Source organism: Struthio camelus, chromosome Z (genome assembly GCF_040807025.1).
Source record: "Struthio camelus isolate bStrCam1 chromosome Z, bStrCam1.hap1, whole genome shotgun sequence".
Lineage (NCBI taxonomy): Eukaryota > Metazoa > Chordata > Aves > Struthioniformes > Struthionidae > Struthio > Struthio camelus.
In genome coordinates, this window is record NC_090982.1 from 86038029 (window position 1) to 86060539 (window position 22511).

Genomic DNA, 22511 nt, shown 5'->3' on the forward strand with positions numbered 1-22511 from the left:
AACACTGCTTCATCTGGCAGTAAAAGTGGCTCTCTAAGAAAGGGGCAACATACAAATGCTAGGCTGAGTGCAAGAAATGCTTAGGGTATTCAAGATACTGCATATCCAGTTGTTCAACTATTAAATGGCATTTGTGAGGCAACGGTGAAGTATAAAATTTCAGGATATGCTGATTTCTACTGCCATTTCCTAAGAATGTATTGTAATGATTAGACACTGACTGCACACAGCTCAGCAAAGCTCATTAAGTTGGACAGGTTAATTCGGAAAAGCTGTGCAGCAAACAGGATGGGAGACAGATCTGCTACTTTGGACATCTGTGATTTCTTTTGCTAACTCTGCATAAAATGATCTTCGTATATATCATATTTTTAAAAAGGAGAGAAAGAAAAATGGCATTTGCCTCCTTAATCAGTAAACTTTTAAAACACAATGGTTGGTTTAATTGGACTTTTTTCCCCTCTTCCAAATGGAAGGAGATGTCTCATCAAGTGCACCAACAACATCCTCTGATCTATTACGAAGCTTGTTATTAAGCGTTTTTAAAGTTTCCTCTGCTGTTACTATTTATTTTCACAGTATGCTTCTTGAACTAATAATATTATGCTATGTATAACATCTGTAGCAGGCCAGTTATCAAGTTATTTTGACATCTTCCTGCAAGCTTGTAGAAATTCAAAGATCTATTTATTCAAATATATCCAAATTCAAAGATTTTATAGTATCTGTTTTTTTCTAAATCCAGCAACGTGTGTTAAAGCAGTCGCGTTAAATTTATTTCCTGTGTTACAATGACACTTTCCAACAATCATAGTCTTAACAGTTAAAGCAAGTGTAAACACAAAACTGAGGTGCTCTTTCAAACAACGATGACTTACAAACCATAGCACAATATCTCCTGAAAAAAAATAAATAAACACTCAGTGGAAAAGACTAGCTGGAATAAAACTGCTGCTCTTCATCGCTGGATTAGAACTAGTATAATCCTTACAAAAAAGGACAGGCTTTTCTTTAGAAGAAATCAGTTTAATTTTCAGAACACAATTATTTTAATACTCTCAAGTGTGCTACTAGAAATACTGTAAGTAACTGGCATTACTGTGAAATATGAGGAAGAACGGTTTCATGCATTATGCCATACAGATAGCTTAATTAAAACACTTCTGTAGTAGCTCGAGGCCAGAGTTTCTGGGGAAGAGAGTGTTAGTAATTTGCTCTAAGTCAACAGCAAACTGGAATCACAATTTCCTGGATCACAGTCCTATGCACCAGCCCACGGAGCCACACCACCTCCAACACAAAAATGTTTTTGAAAGAGAAGGTCATGCAAACTCACTGTTTTTATTCTCTCTCTCATGATTCAAGTGTTTGAATCCATAACATTTTAAGCTACATGACAGGAAAAGACTTACTGCGTAAACAACATTCTCCCTTAAAAATCATGAGGCACGTTTTAATCAGCTTTAGTTTTTGCAAGTTACCTGACTTTTTGCCCACTACTCCGAAAGCTAGCCAGTGTAAATGTTGATAATTAGATCAGGCCAGAGGTTACACTGTGATCTGGTTCCACTGCAAATTCATCTGAGCCAGAAACGAGGCTGAGCTAGGAACGGTTCCCAGCTCCTCCCTAAGTTGCAATGTGTGGCTGTCGACCACCTATATCAATCCCCATCAAAGCACGGAAGAGCTACAGGGCGATTATTAGATGTTTAGCCACCACGAAAATTTGTAAGAAATATTTTCACACGAAAATAAAATGAAGAGCTTGAAAGTAATTTTTCGTCATAGGAAAAAATTCAGAAGCTTATCATTACAAAGGCCAAGAGTATAAGATGAATGACTCACTAACCCTAAGTTTAACCTGGTCTGATGAATGAAAAGGCTGACTTCAGGACACGCTACAACTTCTGAAATACCCGGGTCACTTTGCTGAGAGGAAATAAATTTCACAAGGTCTACTATACTGTTTCTCCATTTCATTCATTCATTCGCTTACTTTTCTGACAAACCACACAAGTGGAAATGCAAATCTAAGGGGACATTGCAATATGCTTTTGTATTTTTGGAAGATTCAGTGTAAAGAAATAAACGACGAGGTTACTGTAACTTTCAAAAAACATCTGCTTTCAGTACCCTTATTACTCTTTTTTCTTTTTTTCCTTCAAATTCATACAACTCCATTTAGCAAGTTATTCTCTTTTAGTTTCTATTCAAAATCCCATTAAAGCACATTTAACTGCAGATCCACTCCACTCAAGCTGTAAAAGCAGTTGTTCAAATTAAACCTGCTCTCATAAAAATGCAATTAAGAGTCCTAGTATCTGGGGTAACCCTAATATCTAGGGTAATCCTTAATCTAGCAGCACAAGGATAATTTCAGAGCAAAATCATTTTCTCTGCTAAGGGTCAAATGTACAGTTTTCTGAAACTCAAGCATTTCTAAAGGGTCACAAGAACTACCAGGAACCTCTTTTAACTTCAAAGAAAGTATCGTTTATTTATATTGAGAGACTACAGAAAAAGGCTTTTTTTTTTAATGCTATCGTTCATATAGAATGACTTTACATGGAATTTATGCTGATGTCGGACTTCCTCTTAAAATTGTTTGCTTGCAGATAAGGAGGAAACTAGAAATAATGAACTCATGTATCAATTACCTGTCAGGATTATTCATCTATTTATTTCAGAAAATCACAAGGGTTCAATGGTTTGAGGGTTTTTTCTTCCCAAGTACCTTTTTAAAAAATAAAAAAATAAAAAAAAAATCCACAAATCCCAGTTAAAACTCATGACGATTCCACATCCCAAGTGGAATCTAGTTTGGAAATGTCAATGCTTATTCTAGTTTAATGGTTTTTCCTCTTCTCTTCTCTCTCTCTCCTTCCCATTAGAGGACATATTCCTAGATCAAGTAGACAAGCTAACAGATAGTCTTCTTTTGCTCCTGTTTGAAGAAGCATTTCTTTCATGAGGGCCCAGTCACTCATGCACCTAGCTCTAGAAATCATGGCAATCATTTTTCTCCCACGTTTGGGTTATTTCTGTATTCAAAGGCAGCGTGTTACAAGCAGATATTCTCCTTGGTTTCACACTGCTCATCAAGTGCAGCAGAGTAAGCTACTGCTCCTTTAACCAGACTGAACGGGTCTAGTTCCTCGCATGTGACACCAAACTTAAAATTGTCTTCTGGCAACAAGGGTTCCTTTAGAGACTACAGGTGTACATATAAACTGTCTTATCTATCGGTGATTCTCTTCTACTATGAACTCTTCAGAGAAGGGGTCTTTCTTTGTTCTGAGTTTGTATCGTGACTGCAGCTCCAACATACAAGACACCTAGGTGCTAATGTAAAGTAAGTATAAGGGTAAGTATGTAGCATAGGTTTTAATATCTACATTTCGGTGAGAAAACGCTAACATGTCAATGGATTTACGCTGTTACATAATTGCATACTCAATCACATCAAGTATTCATACAACTGTTTCCATAAATATAGTCTCCTGTCAGAAAAGCAATGGTACCAGATCATTTAAAGCTTAACAGAGGCTGTTAAACCAACCAGCTGTGCACAATTTCTTTTATAGCAATCTTTAGACAACAGTTGAGTCAAATGACCAAAATTCTAAGTAGTCAGCCAAGTTCTCCATTTTCACTCTTTTTCCCACGTAGATATCGTGGATACTGGGTTCCCCTTTGAGGGACCTATGGCCCTGGGAGTACTGCTTTAGAGAAGCACCGCATTTACACTTTAAAGTAGCACTGCCTTAAAAGAAATTGATTACTACAAGTAACTACTTCTTCCAAGATACCAACTGGAAAGGATATCACCTATCTTCTGTTTTGCTAACAAGAACATACGTTTTTATTTCCTGGGCCACATATAAGGCACCAGAAAGACTTTTTTTTTTTTTTTTGGGGGGGGGGGTTCCTTTCAGGTTACTAAGTACCTCCATCTGTCTGCCTCTGCATCTGAGGCACCGAGGATTAGTAATACTGCTCCTTGTGCTCTAACCAGCAGGCAGTGTAGGAGGGGACACCCACTAGGCTCGGATAAAAGTCAGTCATTTTACGTTTTTTTTTCTTTCCAAGCTATTTTGTCTTCCAGCTAACTAGCCACCATTTTATTTACATGTTTGAGGAAATGGAAGTGATTAACTCTGACTGAATTCAGAAGTCTGCCACAACAATTTATTTAACAACCTTCAGCCATTTTGGGCTGGAAAACCATACCCGATTATCTGTCTACATATCACACCCTCAGAAATTTTTGACTGCTTCAAACAGACCAATATTTCACCTTGCTTTTTGCTATCCTTGTAGACAGCTATTTTAAACACACTAGAACGCGGATTAAGAACGTCCAAAGGTTTAAAAACACTATATGGTCAAACAGTAATCTTTAACAACCATCGTTAACCAAACCATCTGCTTCCTCCATTCCAAATTAAGAAGTGGATGTGGACGACCTTCTTCCAGCAAGATCTACCAAGAACTTCAACCATCTACCTAGCTGTCATCACCATACGGCTGGTGGCCTCTCTCCAAGCCTAGGCAACGCTCAGAGCTGCTTTCTGTGCTCACCAGCTTTGCTCCTCACCTGGGAGAGAGAGCTCTGAAGAAGAAACCAAGATTAAGCATAGAGGCAACATATAGGAAAATCCTAACTAGGAACTCCAATTATTGCTCAAACCACATGCTTTTGTACACACCTTTATTCCTCAATAAAATGCAGCTTCTTCTTCTCAGCAAAGAGAGGCTGACAGCTTATAAGTGATTTCACACACACAAAGAGCAAACAGGCTGAACTCTGAATTTCAACTCGCACCATCGCATAGACCACAGGAGCAAACCCCCTCCCTGCTTAAATATTTTCCTGAACTTTCACCCAGCCAGAGCTGTCTACTCTAAGTATTAAAAGGTTAAAAGGCAACTCATTTTCTAATTTCAGAGAGCTGCCAAAAGGGCTGATTCATACAAAAAGTCTCCAATCATACAGGAACCAGGTTTCATTTCCCTGCTTCCTGAGGGGCCACCAGAAAGGTGAAAGAGGAGTCAAAGAGAATAGAAGCAAGTTTGAAAGTTGAAAAGCAAGTAGAATATCTGGTTATCAGTCTCAGGATACGAGTACAACAACTCAAAGTGAACGTAATCTTTCCTCTTGGAAACGTTCCTAATTTTACACCCACTGGTGGCAAATATGCACTGTGGCAGCCAATATCACACTACACGTTACAGCTGACTCCAAACGTTTGGGAGATGTCCTGAACAGGCACTCAAGAAACATCAGCTGAGAGCAAAAGGCACCTCTGACCTCTCCTGTTACATCTTCCTACCACTGGGCTTTCTTGACTGGGAGACAGAACAAAAGATTGAGAAGATACCACAAAGCTAAAAATATTCCAAAGTGACTATCTAACTGATTAAAACAACAGTGGGATTTGAGACCTTTTACTCCCTGATCGATTCCTAAACCATCCCAGAGCATGTGGCTGAACACGTTTTCAGTTCACTGCAACTCAGTTTTTCCCTCTACAGATTGAAAATACTACAAAGTATTTAGGATTAATTGTTGCACAGAGCTACGTTCTTCTAGATTTATCTTTGATATCAGCAAGCCTTGTACATAGCATCCACTAAATCTAAGACCTTACCCTTAGAACAAGGGGTGACATGAAAACAGTCCAAATACTTACCCATAAAAAGGAGCAGCTCAAATTACTAGGCATACATAGCTTTCAATTCTAAGAAAAAAGGCAGCAGCAGAAAGACGACCTGCGTGCTGAAAAAGGTACTGCAAAAACAGTGCACAGAACTGGACAGTGCCAGATCCATACAAATCATGTGTGGTCTTCCAGCAGTGCAGCCTAGGTGAAAGGGAGGCCTGCTCCAGCACAGGTGGAAGATGATCTTAGTAACACCACTGCTCCTTCTTCTTGCTCACTCAGATATGAGGTACTCATTTCAAGACAGTCATCTTGACGTAGTGACACTCAGCAACAACCTGTTTTCATCTAACGCATGTTTAGGCGCTGGAGAAAACAGGCTTATGCCTGTTAGTCTGGTAGCTGTCACCAATGTGAAACAGTCTGTGATCTCCTGAGGCATCAGGAGATATACTCAACTTCAGTGCCTAGGCATCTTGGCTTCCCAAGTCATAGACTGCACCTAAATACTTGCAAGCAAGCATTTTTCAAGATGTATTCAATACCTGTTGTGATAACAGGGCTGAAAACTACGACAGAGAAAGGACGTTATTAGGAGCATGATTATACAACAGGATGAATGATCAAACAGTCCAAACCTTTGATATTAGGCTCTGAGATTACAAAGATTGCTACAAGAGAAATACAAGATTGTTACAAGTTGAATATAGGTTAGAGCTAGCTTGCTGAGAAGGCAGGTCATAGAGAAACACTATTCTGAAATAAAAACTAAATCAGAATAAAATTAGAACAGAAAAAGAAGAACATGCAACACAGCTAAAGGTTCCCCAGCTTAGGGCTTTTAGACACTTAGGAGGTAACTCTCATGCCTTCACAAAACAGAAAAGGATAGTGACTGATAAAGAAAAATCTTCAAAATAAAAAAAATTAAAAAGATTTGAAACTCGTTGATTTACTTAAAAGAAGAAAAAAGCTGAGTCTAAAGGCATTTCAACTCAGCCATGCTGTTGAGCAAGCAGTCATGCAACACAGCACTCCTCATGGCTACACAGTCATGAAGACAGCACCCATGCAGACAGAAATACTCATTATTCACTCTAAAGGTAAAAGTGTATGTACCAGGTCTCGAGCCGCAAACACTCACAACAAGACAGAAAAGCTCTCCAAGAAATAAACACCTCTTGTCCTGCCACACCACAAGGTGCAGCAGCCAGTAAAACTCCCTTTACACGCATCAGATCCCTCCTACAAGGACCACAGTAATCTTCTCCTATGTTTATCACCAGTTATTCATAAACCCTGACGATCTTCAACGGGAAGCAGTACAAATCTCTGTCAGTTCGGATACTTCAGCTAGCTTCAATATCAGCTCAAATAGATAGATGGAAGTTTCCCTTTGACGGTTAGACAGAGTTGCCAAAAAGTGCTGAAGCTGACTAGTTGTTCAAACATCAGAGCTACTACAGTCTTAGGCTCCTTGAATTGCTGTTTTTTTTTTTTTTTTTAAAGTAGTGTTCTAAGCCACCATTTTAAAAGTAACAATAAAAAAATAGAGTATGAAATATTCTCCCTAATATAGGGGAGAAGAGGGTTCTTAACCTCTTCCTCGCTCACAACTAGCGAGGAAAAAAGCCTAAACAAGAACATTTATCATTAGCTGTACATGGCATTGCCTGCACACTGCAACGATTCTGCAGAGCTTCATAATCAATTATATTTCCCTTCTTCCTCCTATGCCTGGGTATTAAACTCCCAGAAAACGTAGAGATCATCCTTAAATGAGTCAAATACTGTTCACATGATTCTAATCTTTCACTTTCAAGTTTATTTTCAATGAAAAATTGCAGCCTAAAACAACTTTAAACTATAGAAAACAACAGAATGTAATGAAAATATCAACTAACTTCTAGTGGCACCACAGGGTGCTACTTTACAATGATGTAACTGGATCACAGTATTTCATTTCTCCTTCATATGCATTTATAGTTTTTAAATGAAGTGAAAATGTACTGATAACAACCAGATGTTCCGTTATGCATACCAGGTCTTAACAAGCTGCTGAAAGAAGCCTTTATAATTTAAAATTTTGGGAGCTCAATCTTGCAACAAAACATTAGCGATAGTTTCTAAGCAAAACAGATATGATTAAATATTGAAGTTGTATCTTTTTGCTGACTATGTAGTTTTGATCATTAGTGTACACTCTTGGGTGCTAACATTAACAAGACCAAAGAAAAAGCAAAGTATCCATAACACACCCAAAGGAGCCGTAAATCAAAGATCAACATACCGTAACGCAAGTCTTAAAAGGGACTGCATAGGTCTGATCCTTAAAAAGGTCTGATCCTTAAAAAGCAATAACACAGTTTAAATAAAATTTCTTAAAATTAAATGTTAAGACGTGAAACTTTTCCCTTTAGCATTTTGTGCAACATAGCAGAGTCTGCTTTCCAGAAGGGCAATCTAAGATCTTTTTAATGACTCTCAGAAACAGGGCCACAAAGCCATCGAGTCCCACGGTCCCTACTACCACCTGTTTTAGCTATGCTGAGGGCAACTTCCATAACATGCTTTTGCCTTTCCCAAAACAAACTCCAACTCTGACACATAGCTTTTTCCATTCCTGAGAGATAATTCTGAGATGCTCTTTCCAGCTATGCATCGCTGTACATCTCTAGAACTTTCCAAAAAAAAAAACACAACACTTTTTCTGTGAGGTGTAACTGAAGAACCGAAGAGATATGGAGAGGTGAGTTACAGATTTGACAGGTTGTCTTCTTCCCCATTTCACACACCTCGGTTATTAGTTTCGAGCTTGACTGCACAGTTGCTTTTTCCAGGTGTCTCTACACATTATTTTGTGGAGAGACATGAGCTCATTTTGCCAAGACTCTCAGTAAAGCAAGCTCAGAGCTGAGCAGGCTCTGCTCGTACTCAGGGAAAACTCGATCTTTCACGAGTTTGGTTAGCACAGTGCCAAGACCAAGCTCTTATGCTCACTTTTGGTCAGTCTGGAACGCAGGTCAACATTATGCACCTGCCTGAAAAATACCACACAGAAGTACCCTAAAACTCTCCTCCCAACAGTACCCCTCATCTTACGCATACAACTTCTCAATGTGATAATCAAGACAGAACAGTAATGATATGACCTTTCTATCTTACAATCAAATTTCTCTCTACTCCGTAACACAATCTACACAGCTTCATCCAGAAACAGTCTACTACTCAGTTCATTCGGACAACCTACTCCTTCCCAAACTCACATATAAAACTTGAAATTTTCTTGACTGCATCCCTTGATAGAAAGTTGGGAAAGAACTGAGAGCATAACTTCCTTCCCTCCTCGATCAAATTTAAGAGCCATCTCGCTACCAAAACAACTCTAATCATTCTCCTGAAAAAAAAATTTAGTATTATCTTAAGCAAAAAATGAGCTCTGTTCTTTTTCATAAAGATGTTATGAAGTTGAGGCATTTCCCTCCTCCCGCAGTGGATTGTAGTCCTTTTGTCTTCTGACTTAAAATACAGCTACTTTTGACTCATGATACAGCGACTAAGAAGGCAATCTTGAGCAACAAGAGAGATTAAACTGAATGAAAACTCTCAGCAGGGACCTTTTTTGATCATCTGTTAGAGTAAGCAAGTTTTTCCATACCTTTCCCCTTTTCCTATTTCCCTTTCAATGACCTTGGGAAAAAAATTCTTGTTAAGGCATTATTACATTGTTAAACATATTACATTGCTAAACAATACAATATTATACACTTTTATAAGTGTTACTACCCTACTTAACCTTGTCCAAACTAACAATGCAGTAGCATACTATTTCTGGAAAAATTTAGCCACGAAAAGTTGTTTGCAAAAAAGTCTTTCTCGTAGGAGTTAGATGTGGAAGAGTGAATACAACTCCAATATAGCTGAACATTAAAGACTATATAGCAGCTATATAACTTTGAGTGAACCATTATTATTACTATATTATATTGTAAAATAAGTGCTTTCAACAACTTTTTCCATCCCCAGCAATCACATTCATGCAGAATGGAGATGCTGACAGGTTCAATTGTTCAAGAGGGCTAAGAACAACTACGCCTGTAAAATGTTTTCTGCCAGAAAGACAAAATAAATGATATTGGACTCTATACAGCCATGGGGACTTCCAAGGTGGGGGGGGGGGGGGGGGGGGAACCCACACAAACCTCCCACAGGATTTATGAACTTGCCCATATATTTCAGTCCTTTCACCTCTTCATATTTCCTCTAATCTGCACCAAACAAAAAGCGTATCTGTTCCAGGAAGTACTGACAAGCTTTGGAGAATGACACTCTAAATCATATTGCTAATTCATTACACAGTGACTACCCAAAACCCTCATGTAATGCTGACAGGATTGTATTTAATGAGTGTAATGTTTCAAGAATTATTGCATCTTTGTCAGCTTTCCAACCAGAAAAGCAATCAGCAGTATGAAAACTAAACCATCAACAGAGATGTATACAATACTATAACAGATAATCTGTGGAGCTCTGTCAAAGCTGTGATGCTTTAATTGCAACAACACATTTTAGGCACAGACTACAACATAATTAAATACAACAGCTATTGCTAAACTTTACCAAAGATAGTGTTACCTTGTAAATAAATGGTAAAACTAAAGAAGAGTGGTTTGAAAAACTTTTTTCAAAAAAAAAATTAAGTTCTTCTGCCTTTAATACTATGGACTGCAAACAAGAAAAGCGAAGGATGTTTCACGGCACATATCCCAATGGAATGTGGAATCAACACATCTCAAATAAGATAGATGCATTTTAAAAAGTAATGTAAACAAATGAATTTTTGTTGAAGATCCACAGAAACATTCCACCTAGTCACGACTCTCTTCTTCAGATATCAGTTCAGTGGCATTAAATGAGAACAGACCACAAGTTCAAAAGCCCACACAAGTGCAGAACAGGAATTTTTGCTTGTACCTTGCTGGGTGCCCCAGAGATGAAGCAACGGCACCTCCAACATGCCCTTTCCTATAAAAATAGCTCGATCATTTCCAACCAAAAGTTGGTAGTGACTTTCTGTGTACTAACAGAGGTACCTGAAACAAACAACAAAGTATCTACAAAATAAAATGGGAGAGCTCCTGCTCACGGTTTGAACTGGGTATGAGATAGTGACCATTATTTCTTTCAACAAAACATTCAGGGTTGGTACTGGCAGCAGTTTATCATTATCAGTACTGTACCATAGCACAGAGCATTCAAGTTATTAAAAAAAATTATGATCCCCATCACTTTAAGTTTTATAAGCCAAACATTTGGGCAAATATAGGAAGAGGCTGCAAAGAAACCAAACTTACAAGAGGGGAACTTCAACAATGAGCTGGATGAGGCAACACAGCAGCTCTTCTATGAGATCTTCACATTCTGTTCCTAAAAAGAAGCACACCAAAGGTTTTCTGAATTTTCAAACATAAAAAGGCATAGATTTAAACACGCAGAGTCAGACAATCAACACTTTTTTTTTCAAATGTACAATCACTAAACATCATCTGTTTATGAAGATCTGGAATGTCATCTGTTTATGAAGACTGCATTGTTGCCCAAACAGAAATCACCTGAAATTGGAATGGTGATATCAGACCTTTCATATATAGGCCAAATAACTAATAACAACTAGATAAACTAAACGAGATGGTGGCATTCTAGGAAGTCTGCTGATATTGAGCACATCAAGCCTTTCCCATACCCACAAGCTTTACTGCTTAACTAAGCTCATATTAAACACTGTTATTACTAACAGTTTGGTTGATTGATCACTAAGGACTCCTAACGGGTCCACAGTTCAAGTCTCCTCTCAAAATTCCCCCTGCACTCCACACACATTCCCCTTAGCCCCAAGAGTAAGCAGACACAAAGAAAGAAAGGGCATAGTTTCACTTGTCTAACATATACTGAACAATATTCCAAACTGGGATCTTTCAGACGGATGCAGCCTACAATGCAGCCTACAATGCCCATCACAGCTATTCCTACGCAATCCAATTCACACAATATTTTTTGCATGACTGCACATTTATCTAGTGAAGAGGTTTCACACATTTCGATCACAAGTAAAGGTTCGCAATTTTCCAAGAAAATTCTACAGTGTAAGCATGCAAAAATTACCCTCAAATCATATACACAATGCAAAGCACGTGGCACGATTGCAAGGTTATTTATAAAAGAATAGAAAATGCTAATTAATAAAACCAGTAGTGTTTTACATTAGTATTGCAATCTTCAAAAGCAACAGGAACAGACTAACAAAGACTTGGTTTTATGATGGTTCTTTCAACATCAGTTGTTGTCACGTAACACCAAAAAAGAGAAAATACATCCCTTGGTTCAAAATTACAGAAAGAAGCATACAACACAAAAAAGAAGGGTTTTATGGTGCTGAACGGCCTTAAAGCCGGCACAGTTTTCCACTTTGCCTCACCTGACAGGCAACACATCACTGTACCACAAGGACTACCCAAATGGTTGCTTACTTTGTATTTGCAGATAAACAGGTCTTGCAATAAAAGCAACAGTTAGAGCCAAGTCATGGCATTGCTATTCCATTTAAACCAAGTTTGTCCTTAATTCCAGGACTCAATTTTAAGAGGCACACCAGAGGGACTATTCACTATAAAATAAAATCATTTCTTTCCACAATCGGTTTATTAAAAACACATTAAAAATTGTCACCTAGTGAACTGCACATTCTAAAGGAAGTCAATTTCTTCATCACGGAAACACCGTTTCCTTTATATAGAATCCCCCATGAGCAAACGCAACGTAGCTCCTGTTAGCTCAAAACTAGAACTACTAAGTATTTAATCTTAGGCTGAAACCATGGCCAGTAATAAAGTCCATATAATGTATTGTACAGTAACTTGAAGGTGAATCTCTTCTAAAATTTTATAAATCTAGAAAATGCTTACAGAGTGAGACTCTATAGGTTTCCAAAAGGTATCTAATTTATTTCTCTTGACAGCTGAGGAAAGGGATGAAGGGAGAGGAAGGAACAAGAAAAGAAATTACAAGAATACTGTTTCCACCATGCTATATACATAAGTTGTTTGGGGAGAGAATAACATTATTTGAATATGAAAGAAGGCTTTTCCCCACACTTTATATTAAAAATAATGCAAGATGATTGGTTAGCACAATCATGTATAATGGAAGGCGTTAGTCTTTCCCGCTCCATCCTCAAACTTTTTTTTTTTTTTTTAAACTTAATTGCTGTAATCAATGTCATTCAGCTAAAATAATTAATGTATCCTTTTCCCCATTGGGGCATACGCATTCTTGTTTAATTCTTGTCTTGCCAAGACAATGAAGCGGATGCATGCCAAATCTATAACGTGAGAGAGCGCTATAAACATGGAACACTGTTTTCATAAACAATGTCTTTTTTCAATAGCAGGATAAAGACAATACATACAATACTCATTAATAGATCACATGCTTGGATCAAAGACACATGTAAACCCTTAGGGCAAATAAGTAAAGGGTGAATCTGTTCAGATAAGATTAGAGCAGACTTGCACAGAGAGAAATCGTACGTACATCTTCTGAACAGTGTAAGAGTAACTGCAAACACATACACAATTGAAAAGAAATCCAGTTAATGCTGAGGCATCATTTTTCAACCACCGTATTTGAGGCCTCAAATATGTGGATTACTTGCATGGATTTTGTTACTTAAATACTGCTTTCCTTTAACCTTTTCAAAGCTACCCACATTACAGACACTGGATTAGCAGGCGTTACATAGGCAAAAGGACTTAACCAAAGCAAACTAGACGTGCCATTAGACCCCGCTTCCGCTAAAACCAACATAGCTCCACAACTGGCCATAACAGAGAGTCTAATAAAGTAAAACAGTCTTGCTTGCCAAGTGGTTAACTACCACGTTGTCAAGATCTGATCTGAACTGCTGTAGAACCTGGATGTGCCTAACATCAGTAAGATATTTAGACACAGCAAGGAACAGCCTCGCTCTAGATGCTGCCTGCTTTTTCTGCTCCGTTGCTCCTGTGTTCCTATAGATAAAAACCTGGACACCAGTAAAGAAACAATTCACATTGTATGGATGGGGCTTTAAGTCCTCATCTACAAGTAGTTAGCTACGTAACAAGCAGACTTCAAGAAACCAAGCTTTCTTGGATTTTGTGGTTAGGTCTTCCTTCAGCTCCCAGGACTCTCCAAAGCTCACACTTTGCCTTAAAAGGGTGAGCAAAGAGTATATGCACCAATTGCCATCCTTAATTTCCTTTACATGATAATCGAAAGGTCCTGTAGTTTCCAAGGGCTGCAGTAAGCATATTGTTGCGTATCTTCTCCCTTATCCTCCTCCTGCCTAACTGTCTGTCAGGAAAAACCCAAGAAGGTGGTGTGCTTTATAACAGAGCAGGTGTGCTCTCAGAGAAACCTTGAAATGATTTTTCTTCACAGTCTCACCCATTCTACAAGCACTTTGGGGTTCCTTTGCATTTTCTATAATGCACCAAATGCAGTCCTTTAGCAACTTTATGATTAATATACTCTTTATATAGCAGAAAATTTTCCGCTATAGGTCAGGGAACAAGTTAAATGAACTAACAATCTGACTGAGAATACAGAACAGGCTAACCACTCTTACACTCCTGAATCACAACATAATTGAAGACTGCACAGAAACAATATGATATAGACAGTGGAAACTTCACCAGAATATGTATGATCTGTTAGCAAAGATGAACTCCAGCTTCAGGTCCACATAGGCCAAGTCCTTAGCTTACCTGCTAAAACGTGCCAACAGTAGTCTGAATAGACTAAAAAATAATAATAGAGAAACAGACACCTCTCAGTGAAGAGCTGATACAAGTCAACTCACCTCAGTGGGAACACTGCTGCTATGGCAGACTGGTTTCAGTTAGCATTGAGCAGGAGCAAGCTAAAAACGGCGCCTGAAGGCTACAAAGCCGGATAACGTAAATGGAATCAAGTTATTCCCTTACGGAACAGGTCACTTCCCCATTTAAGGGAGCATGCAATTTCCACAAAATACTTAAATTCAAGTACTATACAGGAATTAACCTAAATGCCAAGATAATAAGTAGTCATGGAAGATGACACTAATTTAGAGTTTATTAATAGCAGGAATTGGGGGTTGAATCTTAAAACACAGTTTATTATGCAAGTCTGTATAAGACTTTTCCTACAATCAAAATTGTGTAATATCCTATCAAAGTTATTTGCAAATTCACAATTACGGACTAAGAAGTACAAGCTTCTACTTCCTGTGCTAAAGAACCATCTGAAAACTGCCAAAAGTAGTAAGCTTCTATTTATGGGCTGACTGCTCTGGGAGGAAATCAATGAACACAGTGGTAGTAGGAACTCCATTTTCTCTTTCACTTGATCCCACGTAGTTTGTTCACTAGAACCTTAGTTTAGCATTTATGACGACGGGCTACAACTTATCCTTTCACTCAGTTTTTGCAAATAATCAATAATCCCTGCGTATGATGCGAAGCATAATAGCACCCCTTTCCTCTGAACTTAAAACAGTCTAGCAGGGAAAAGCATAAATTAGACATTCAGAAAGAGCAAAAGTATATAAACTGCAAGATCTGGGAGGTGAATTCTTCCAGATGAAGCAGTTGCTATTAAAAAACACTAAGTAAGTAGTACTATGTCATATATTAGCTGTCACAATGCAAGATATATTGCCGAGTAGCAAGTGGCAAGGATCTCTTCCATACATCATTACTATCATACACTGTATGTTTCTGCCCAAAATACCAAATAATACACAGCAGGTGCCAATGTTCTGACTGACTGCAGCATGAGCAAACCGACGTGCAGATACTGCACTCCCCGTTCACGAGACGCTATATTTAAACTAAAGAATATAGTGCTGGAATACATGTTCAGGCTAGAAGGAAAAAAAGCAAAGAAAAAAAAGCTCATTAAACAGAGAAACACAGAGAAAGAGCCTCTAGAATAGTGAACGCAACATCCAGCTCTTGTAAATGAAAAAACAGCAAGGACAACTAAGAATAGCTGAATTTTTTAAAAACCATGTTCAAAGAGGGTTAGGTACGTACAGCAGTAGTACAGAAAGTACTAAAACACTCATGTAATCTTCAGAACGGCAAGGGGCATTCCAGTGATTGGGGGTACTAAAAAGCTACACTTGACAATTATGAAAGTAGAAACAAATAACTCAGTAGTATTTTTACTATACTCTTTTGATTATACTTCACTTTTGCTACATCTCAGTATAAAAGTTATGGAACGGCATCATCTTAATCTTATTACCACATTCTGTACTTAAAATAAATTGCTTTTTTTTCTCTTTGGAACCTCAAGTAATGGATATGTACACATAGCATGATATGAATCTCAATACCTTGAAGAAGATCACAAGAACGATCTCCAAATGGAAACTTGAGTCAAAAGAAGAAATTGGTCCAAGACCACAGCTGGGCAGTGAGAGCTGAGAAGAAACCTGTTTCCTGTCTTTCAGTCCCTTCTTCTAACCAACAGACCACACACAATTACCTTCCTAATCAAGAACATCCAGCTAACAATCTGCTCAAAGATAATTGCTAAGTACATTTGCCATCAATATGCACAAAATTATCACTAATAAATGTCACTATGAGTTACAGTCAAGTGCTACTAAACATTGTGTAAATATGGATCTAGCCCATGACAGTAGTCACTTTTCATATTACGTTGCGAGGAACTCTCAGTATAGGGAATAAAGATTGCTATGGCTCAAACTGACAAAACTATCCAGCATTCCCATCTGTTTTAGTGTGCTACAGCATTCACTTTACGTAAGGGGCGGGCATTTTTCTTTAATTCAGGTATAAACCCACAGGCAGTCTGCAATGATAGCTTATTATAAGCAGGCACTGCTTTTTAATGTAGCAGATAGCTGACCTCATTCTTGGAGATTACTCATCACGGTTTAAATACATTAAACCATTTCAATATGTAGCACTTAATCTTTTGGCACCAGAAGTCTGATTTCCCCAGAGCAATGCAGGCGCCAAGGAGTTAACCAGATTTTAATGAACCCTTTTCACTATTCAATGAGCAAGCAGCTATTAGGCATTCTCAACACATTTCCTTGCCTGGGTTGACTCTTTGGGGAAATCCACATTAAGATCCTTTTGGTTGTTCTTCCATAATCCACTTGCACTGTGTTACCGTTCTGATCCTAGTCATTTTGGCCAGACAATTTTTGGTTTTATGCAACAAATGGCATGCAATTCCAAACTCAATAGTATTTTTTACAAAATGAAGGAAATTCATAATCAAGATTCACGTGCCAGAGTTACCTTTCATGTGTTCTGCAATAGTGTCACGATATGGTGTGACACGAAAGATTTGCGGCAGTGTTATGATTTTTTTTATGCTGTAACCAAACTGATCTCGAACACATACATTCCCATTCAAGAAGTATGACTTTGGGTTTTTTTTTTCCTTTATGTCTTACCTCCTGTTGGGTGTTTAAGTAATCCAACCATTCCTGCTATCTTTTGTCTTGTGCAACACATTCTCCAGTTCCTTGAGCTGCACTTACTTTTGAGCGTTCTGCCTAAATTCACTTTTCTGTAATTCTTGTTTGAGACAGACTTCATGGTATGAACTACTGCCTACTAATTAAATGTTAGCAATTTCCTTTTCTAATAGATTAGTTCTAGTCACAGTATTGTTTTCTTTCCTCAGTAGATTTCTAAAAGTTGCTTAATTTTATTCCTGACTGCTGCCGGTTTGTGAAACATATGCGAAAACTCAAAGGGTATGTTTATTTTTACAATGCCTTTCTCTTGAGGTACAGCTAAATGTGTGCCAGGGTATTAGAACAAACAACATTAAAACATACAAATCACGTTCTCCAAGAGACACCTTTCTTTGTTCTCCATCATGAGCAGAAAGAGAACCAAACAGTTCTACCACCCATCTTTTCCTTGCACAGCACTGTTCAGCACTCCTTTTATAGACAAGAAAACAGACTCAGAGACAGGAAGGGACTTGTACCCAGGGTCACATGTGGCAAGCAACTTGAGAATTGCTTTCTATTCATAGTTCTTTAAGTCCCAGTCGGGGGGGGGAAGCATTAATCTCATGATGCCATCGAAAAAGGTGAATTATTGAAATAAGTGAAATAACTGCCTCCAATCCCCTCAAATAGTAAGAATTCAGCTTCCTAAATAATTGTAACATCACCTTTCCCACAGCAGTAATAGGATAGTTTCACTCCAATTATATTTTGTTCTCCTCATCTTTTTCAAGGCCAAAAGCAATGCTATGTCCTCCATTTCTCCTTTCAAGCTCTGTTACTTTCCTTACTAAAACTGCAGTCCTGTTCTCTGAACAGGCCAGTCAGAGAAGGGATTATGTTCAGACAGGATTTTCAGGTAACAGAAAAGGAAAGCTCCACCTTTTGGTCGGACATATCCCTTCTTATGCAGATTCCATTACACCTCATGTAATGGGAGTACCTCGCACAGAGAGAGGCATCAGAACATCACGGCATGTTCTGAAGAGAACCACTATTACATTTTAAACCATATTAAAATTACTCAAACAAAGGAAGGTCTGCAGTGTCAGTTCTGAATAACTGTTTAAAAACAGCAAATAAAGTTCGTAAAGAAATGATCCTGTCAAGTTTAAAAATAAATCTTTAAAGAAAAATAAAATAGACCTCTTATACAGCTGGGTTTAAGTCGTTCAGTTTGTTATGAGAACCTGTAACATGCCAAAAGCTTGTCAACCGACTTATTTCCAGCAGAAAAAAAAAAGACAGTCAAGAAGTTACCGAAAGCTCTCAGCACGTTTTGTAGATGCTCTCCTTCAAATATTAGATACAAAGGAAGATGTCCTGCATTGGATTACTTCAGACCCTAAAGAAGTCAGCTTTACTATTGACTACATACATTTAATCTCAGAGGTTGTTCGGAACATTAAACATGTTGTGTGTAGCATCATTACAGTTTCATTTCTAGTTTTAAAGCAAAGTTTGGTATTATTATCTAAACAGAACAGAGCTCATTACCTTACCTTCTTGTGGGATGTTTGTTTCATTAGCAACAGCATATACCTACCGTATGAGCCTGGTGTTTTCTCTTCGTAAGTAAAATGAAGTTGTAGTTCCTCTTCGGACATTCGACTGATGAATACTTTCAGCAAACAGCAGATAATAAACAATGCATTGTGAGCTTGCCAAATAAAGAGGTGACTAGAAAGGAAGCAAAAGCAAATAAGAATCAGTAACGCAATTTGTGAACATACATTAAAAGTCACAACAAGGTATATGCCAGAGTAGACAAAGGGGTTCTTGTAGCTGAAGCAAAAAAAAAAAAAAAAAGCCAAAGTGCTCTAAAGTGTCAACTGAAGACTCTCTGCTACAGCAGATAAGTTAGAAGTGTATTTAAACACAGTACTTTTTTCCAAGAGGATATAGTTTTATTCCTAATAATAAGTTTGTATTATTAAAAACAACATAGTTGCCAGAAGCGTCACTCCCCACAAAGAGCCTACTAGACGGCTTAGTATACTCCTAAAGGTTTCTAGGCCCTATGAACTCAAATCCACTCAAACAGCTGAGGTCTTCCTACAGCTTCAACACGAAAGCTATTCTGACTCCCCAAACCTTAGCACTTTTCCTGATCCAATATTCCTCAGATGACTGTATGCACCTATGGACTACAGGACCACAAAACAGCAAAGGTATCTATTCCACTTAAGATTTTTCCCAGCTTTCTGAACGCAAAGAGAATAAAGCTTCACATTTTCTCGAGTCCCAGTAAGCAACTGCTGGGAAGCCAACACAAGAGCATATACTCAAGCTCTTGCTTGAAACTATGTTGTCAAGGTATTGCTAAGCTAAAGAAGCAGGAGGCACCTGGCATAAGTAACTTTCCTCCAGACAGGAGCAAAAAGGCAGAGGGCAGTTCCAGTAGGAAGGGGGCACTAAAGAAAACATCTGTTTTTTTGAAGTCATGGATCTGATGAGAGTTAGACATTTGCCAAGGGGTAGAGGGGAACAGTTGCAGCAAGCTTCCTGGAAGAATTATATAGTGCTGTGCATTTAACCTCTTGGATTTTCTTCCTACCGCTGAAAGAGGGAAGCAAAAATAATGACAGTTGCCTGACATGACTTGAAAGAAATAACTTTATGAAGAAGTTCCCATTCAAATCCAATCCAATTTGAAGTATTCCTGAGATAAAATATTTAATTTGTAAATTTTTAATTTATAAGTTAGCTTAAGTGCTATTTAAAAATCTCCTGACCTTTTAAGATGAAAACAACGTTTGCTTTGAAGAATCAAGCATTCACTTATCTGAGCTATTACACCTATCATTTAGGTATTAAAAAAAAAAAGCCAACCAACCGTCTTCCTCTGAGACGGTATTTACGCTCCAAGGGGTTTTGAGCGCTGCGCTACCAACCCAGTAATGGAGAATTTGTGCTGCATATTGGCTACATGCGGGGTCCACCCAGGGAAAAGTTAAGACAGCAGCACCTAAGGACTGCACAATAGGGAAGGCAGAAATTAGCACACAGCTACACATTTGGATCCAGTCAAACAGATGTGCTTTATGTAACACACAGGAAGAAGGCAAACATGCCTTTTCCCCTCCTGTAATCTATTATCTACTACACTTCACTGTCTATGCTTGAAAATGTACTAGATATATCTTTGTCTGCACAAGTAAGAGAAGTCTAAATTTTTGGTCTGGAAAATACGTTAACCAGCAGAGCAAAACCTCAAGAGCTAGCAACAAAAGAACATTTAAAAAGTGAAAGGGCACACACAGTTCTTCTCCATCTACTTACTTCTGACATTCTGCCGAAATTTTTAATTCTTTGGTTCTAGAAAGAAAGACTTTAATCAACGACCCAAGGTTTCCTGTTCGAGGATTCTTCTCAACTAGATGAAAGATTGCAAAGATATGATTATACAGCATTTGTAATTTGATACTATTTAGTTCAAAACAAGATACAGAGTGAAAATAAATTTCAGTGCCTTAAACATTTCTACATATGGTATAGTACAACAGGTTTTCTTCTTTAAGATTCTCCAGTGCATGCTTTACTACTCCATGATTGCTCTCTAAAAATACCTTTCAGCTTAGATTTAAATATACCGAGTGTGGAACTCCAACTGCTTCCTTTTCATGACTTCTTTACAGCACAATACAGTTCCCTATCAAGACATAGGGCTGGTTTTCACAGCTAGCTTTTACCTTCTTGTAACATCACTGATCACATTTATATTCTCTCCTCGTCATGTCCCGGTTATTTCTTCCCCCTCACTGTCTGGCTTGGAGGGCAAATGAGAAAGAGGAAGGGAGGGAGGGAATTGTTCTAATCCTTTCAGCCATTTCAATTTATACAACATAGTTAATATTGGAAGGTAAGTTTCTAAAAGTTAAGGACGTATAGACAAACTCTTATACACACTGTTTTAATCTTACTATTGGAGCACAGAGAGGTATAGTAAACAAAAGATATGAACATGCAAATGAGAGCTGTTTCTTAATCTTTCTGATAAACCACACGGAAAAAAGTCAAGATGTTTAATTTCTCACCTAAAGACTTGCAGACTGAGATAGTGGCTTCTTCCAGGAGCTTTAAGTCAGCACTAGATGGAAGGGAGGGGGGGAAAAAAATCACCATGGTTACATAAGCAAACGGAGTTCCTGAAATCAAAGCAAGAATTCCTAACAAAATAGCAGGAAAAAATTTCCATGAAGCACTTAATTTCAGCAATCCATTAGCTGGTTTACATAAATACCAAGCAGCATGAGATGCATTTGAAATATAGTGGCTATAAAACAGGAAATTAATATTTAAAATTGAGATGTTGTCAAAGGGAGAAGTCAGCACATCATCTGTGTTACTGCCATGCTTGGTCTGATAAGTCACTGAAAATAAAAATAGAACCGTAGCTTTTACAAAGAACTGGATTTCATATTAGATTTTTATCATGTGAAGTAACACCTCTTCTAAAAGCATAAATTAAAGAATCCTCAACCTGACATTTAACCTCAAGCTGAGCACCACTTTCTGTTACGTAATGTTATCTTACCGCAACAACCACTTGTCACACACACCAAGTTTTTCATAATTTCGCTAATTGCCAGTTGGTATGCTTCAACAAAACAACATCAGCTTAAACAAACAACAAAACACTAAAGCAGAACCCGCCAACGACCGCTTGAAGTAAACACCAGCTGTGTCAAATGCATAAAAAACACATTTTCTTCTACTGCTACAAACCTACTAGTACAAACTAATCGATCCTCAAAGGTAAAGCCTATTTTTCCTTAACAGATGGGGAAAAAAAATAAATAAATAATAATCAGGCATTTTGCCCAATGCCACATGAAGCAAGCTGAAGGTGTCCTAGTAACAACACCTAAAGCTCTAACCTCCTCTCAATGCATAGTAAAAGTAATACTAGAACGCAAGCTTCTTCTCTTCAAACTTGATGCTATCGAAATGACAACTGACACTTACTAACGTACGATACAACATAAAGCCAGTTGATTTTGCACTTATTTGGATTTCTTATTCCACTTTACTTGTTAAGAAGTAAATGTTACTCGGGTTAAGAGTTTGGAGTCCGTTCCATTTTCCAAACTCGCACTTCAAAACAGCTAAAAGCCAACACATTTTCCTGGAACGCTGAAACCTGTATGCAATGGCATATTTCATCAAAAAATTACTATGTGTGACCAGGTACACGAGTAAACTCTTGACTGTTCAGTCACCATCTCAGTAGAAGAAATACAGCTCCCAAAAGTGGGATCTCT

General features: G+C 38.0%; 1 protein-coding gene across 5 annotated transcripts in view; it reads right to left on the reverse strand.

Annotated features, from left to right (window-relative positions):
- Window positions 1-22511, reverse strand: part of DYM (dymeclin) — a 231340-nt gene that overhangs the window by 183856 nt on the left and 24973 nt on the right. For all 5 annotated transcript variants that reach the window (XM_068928623.1, XM_068928620.1, XM_068928624.1 and 2 more), the window contains 4 exons: window positions 21285-21337; window positions 20530-20623; window positions 18794-18927; window positions 11018-11090 (listed from right to left, as the gene is read on the reverse strand). In XM_068928623.1, coding sequence (XP_068784724.1) covers window positions 11018-11090; window positions 18794-18927; window positions 20530-20623; window positions 21285-21337 — 354 coding nt within the window. The remainder of the gene's footprint in view (window positions 1-11017; window positions 11091-18793; window positions 18928-20529; window positions 20624-21284; window positions 21338-22511) is intronic.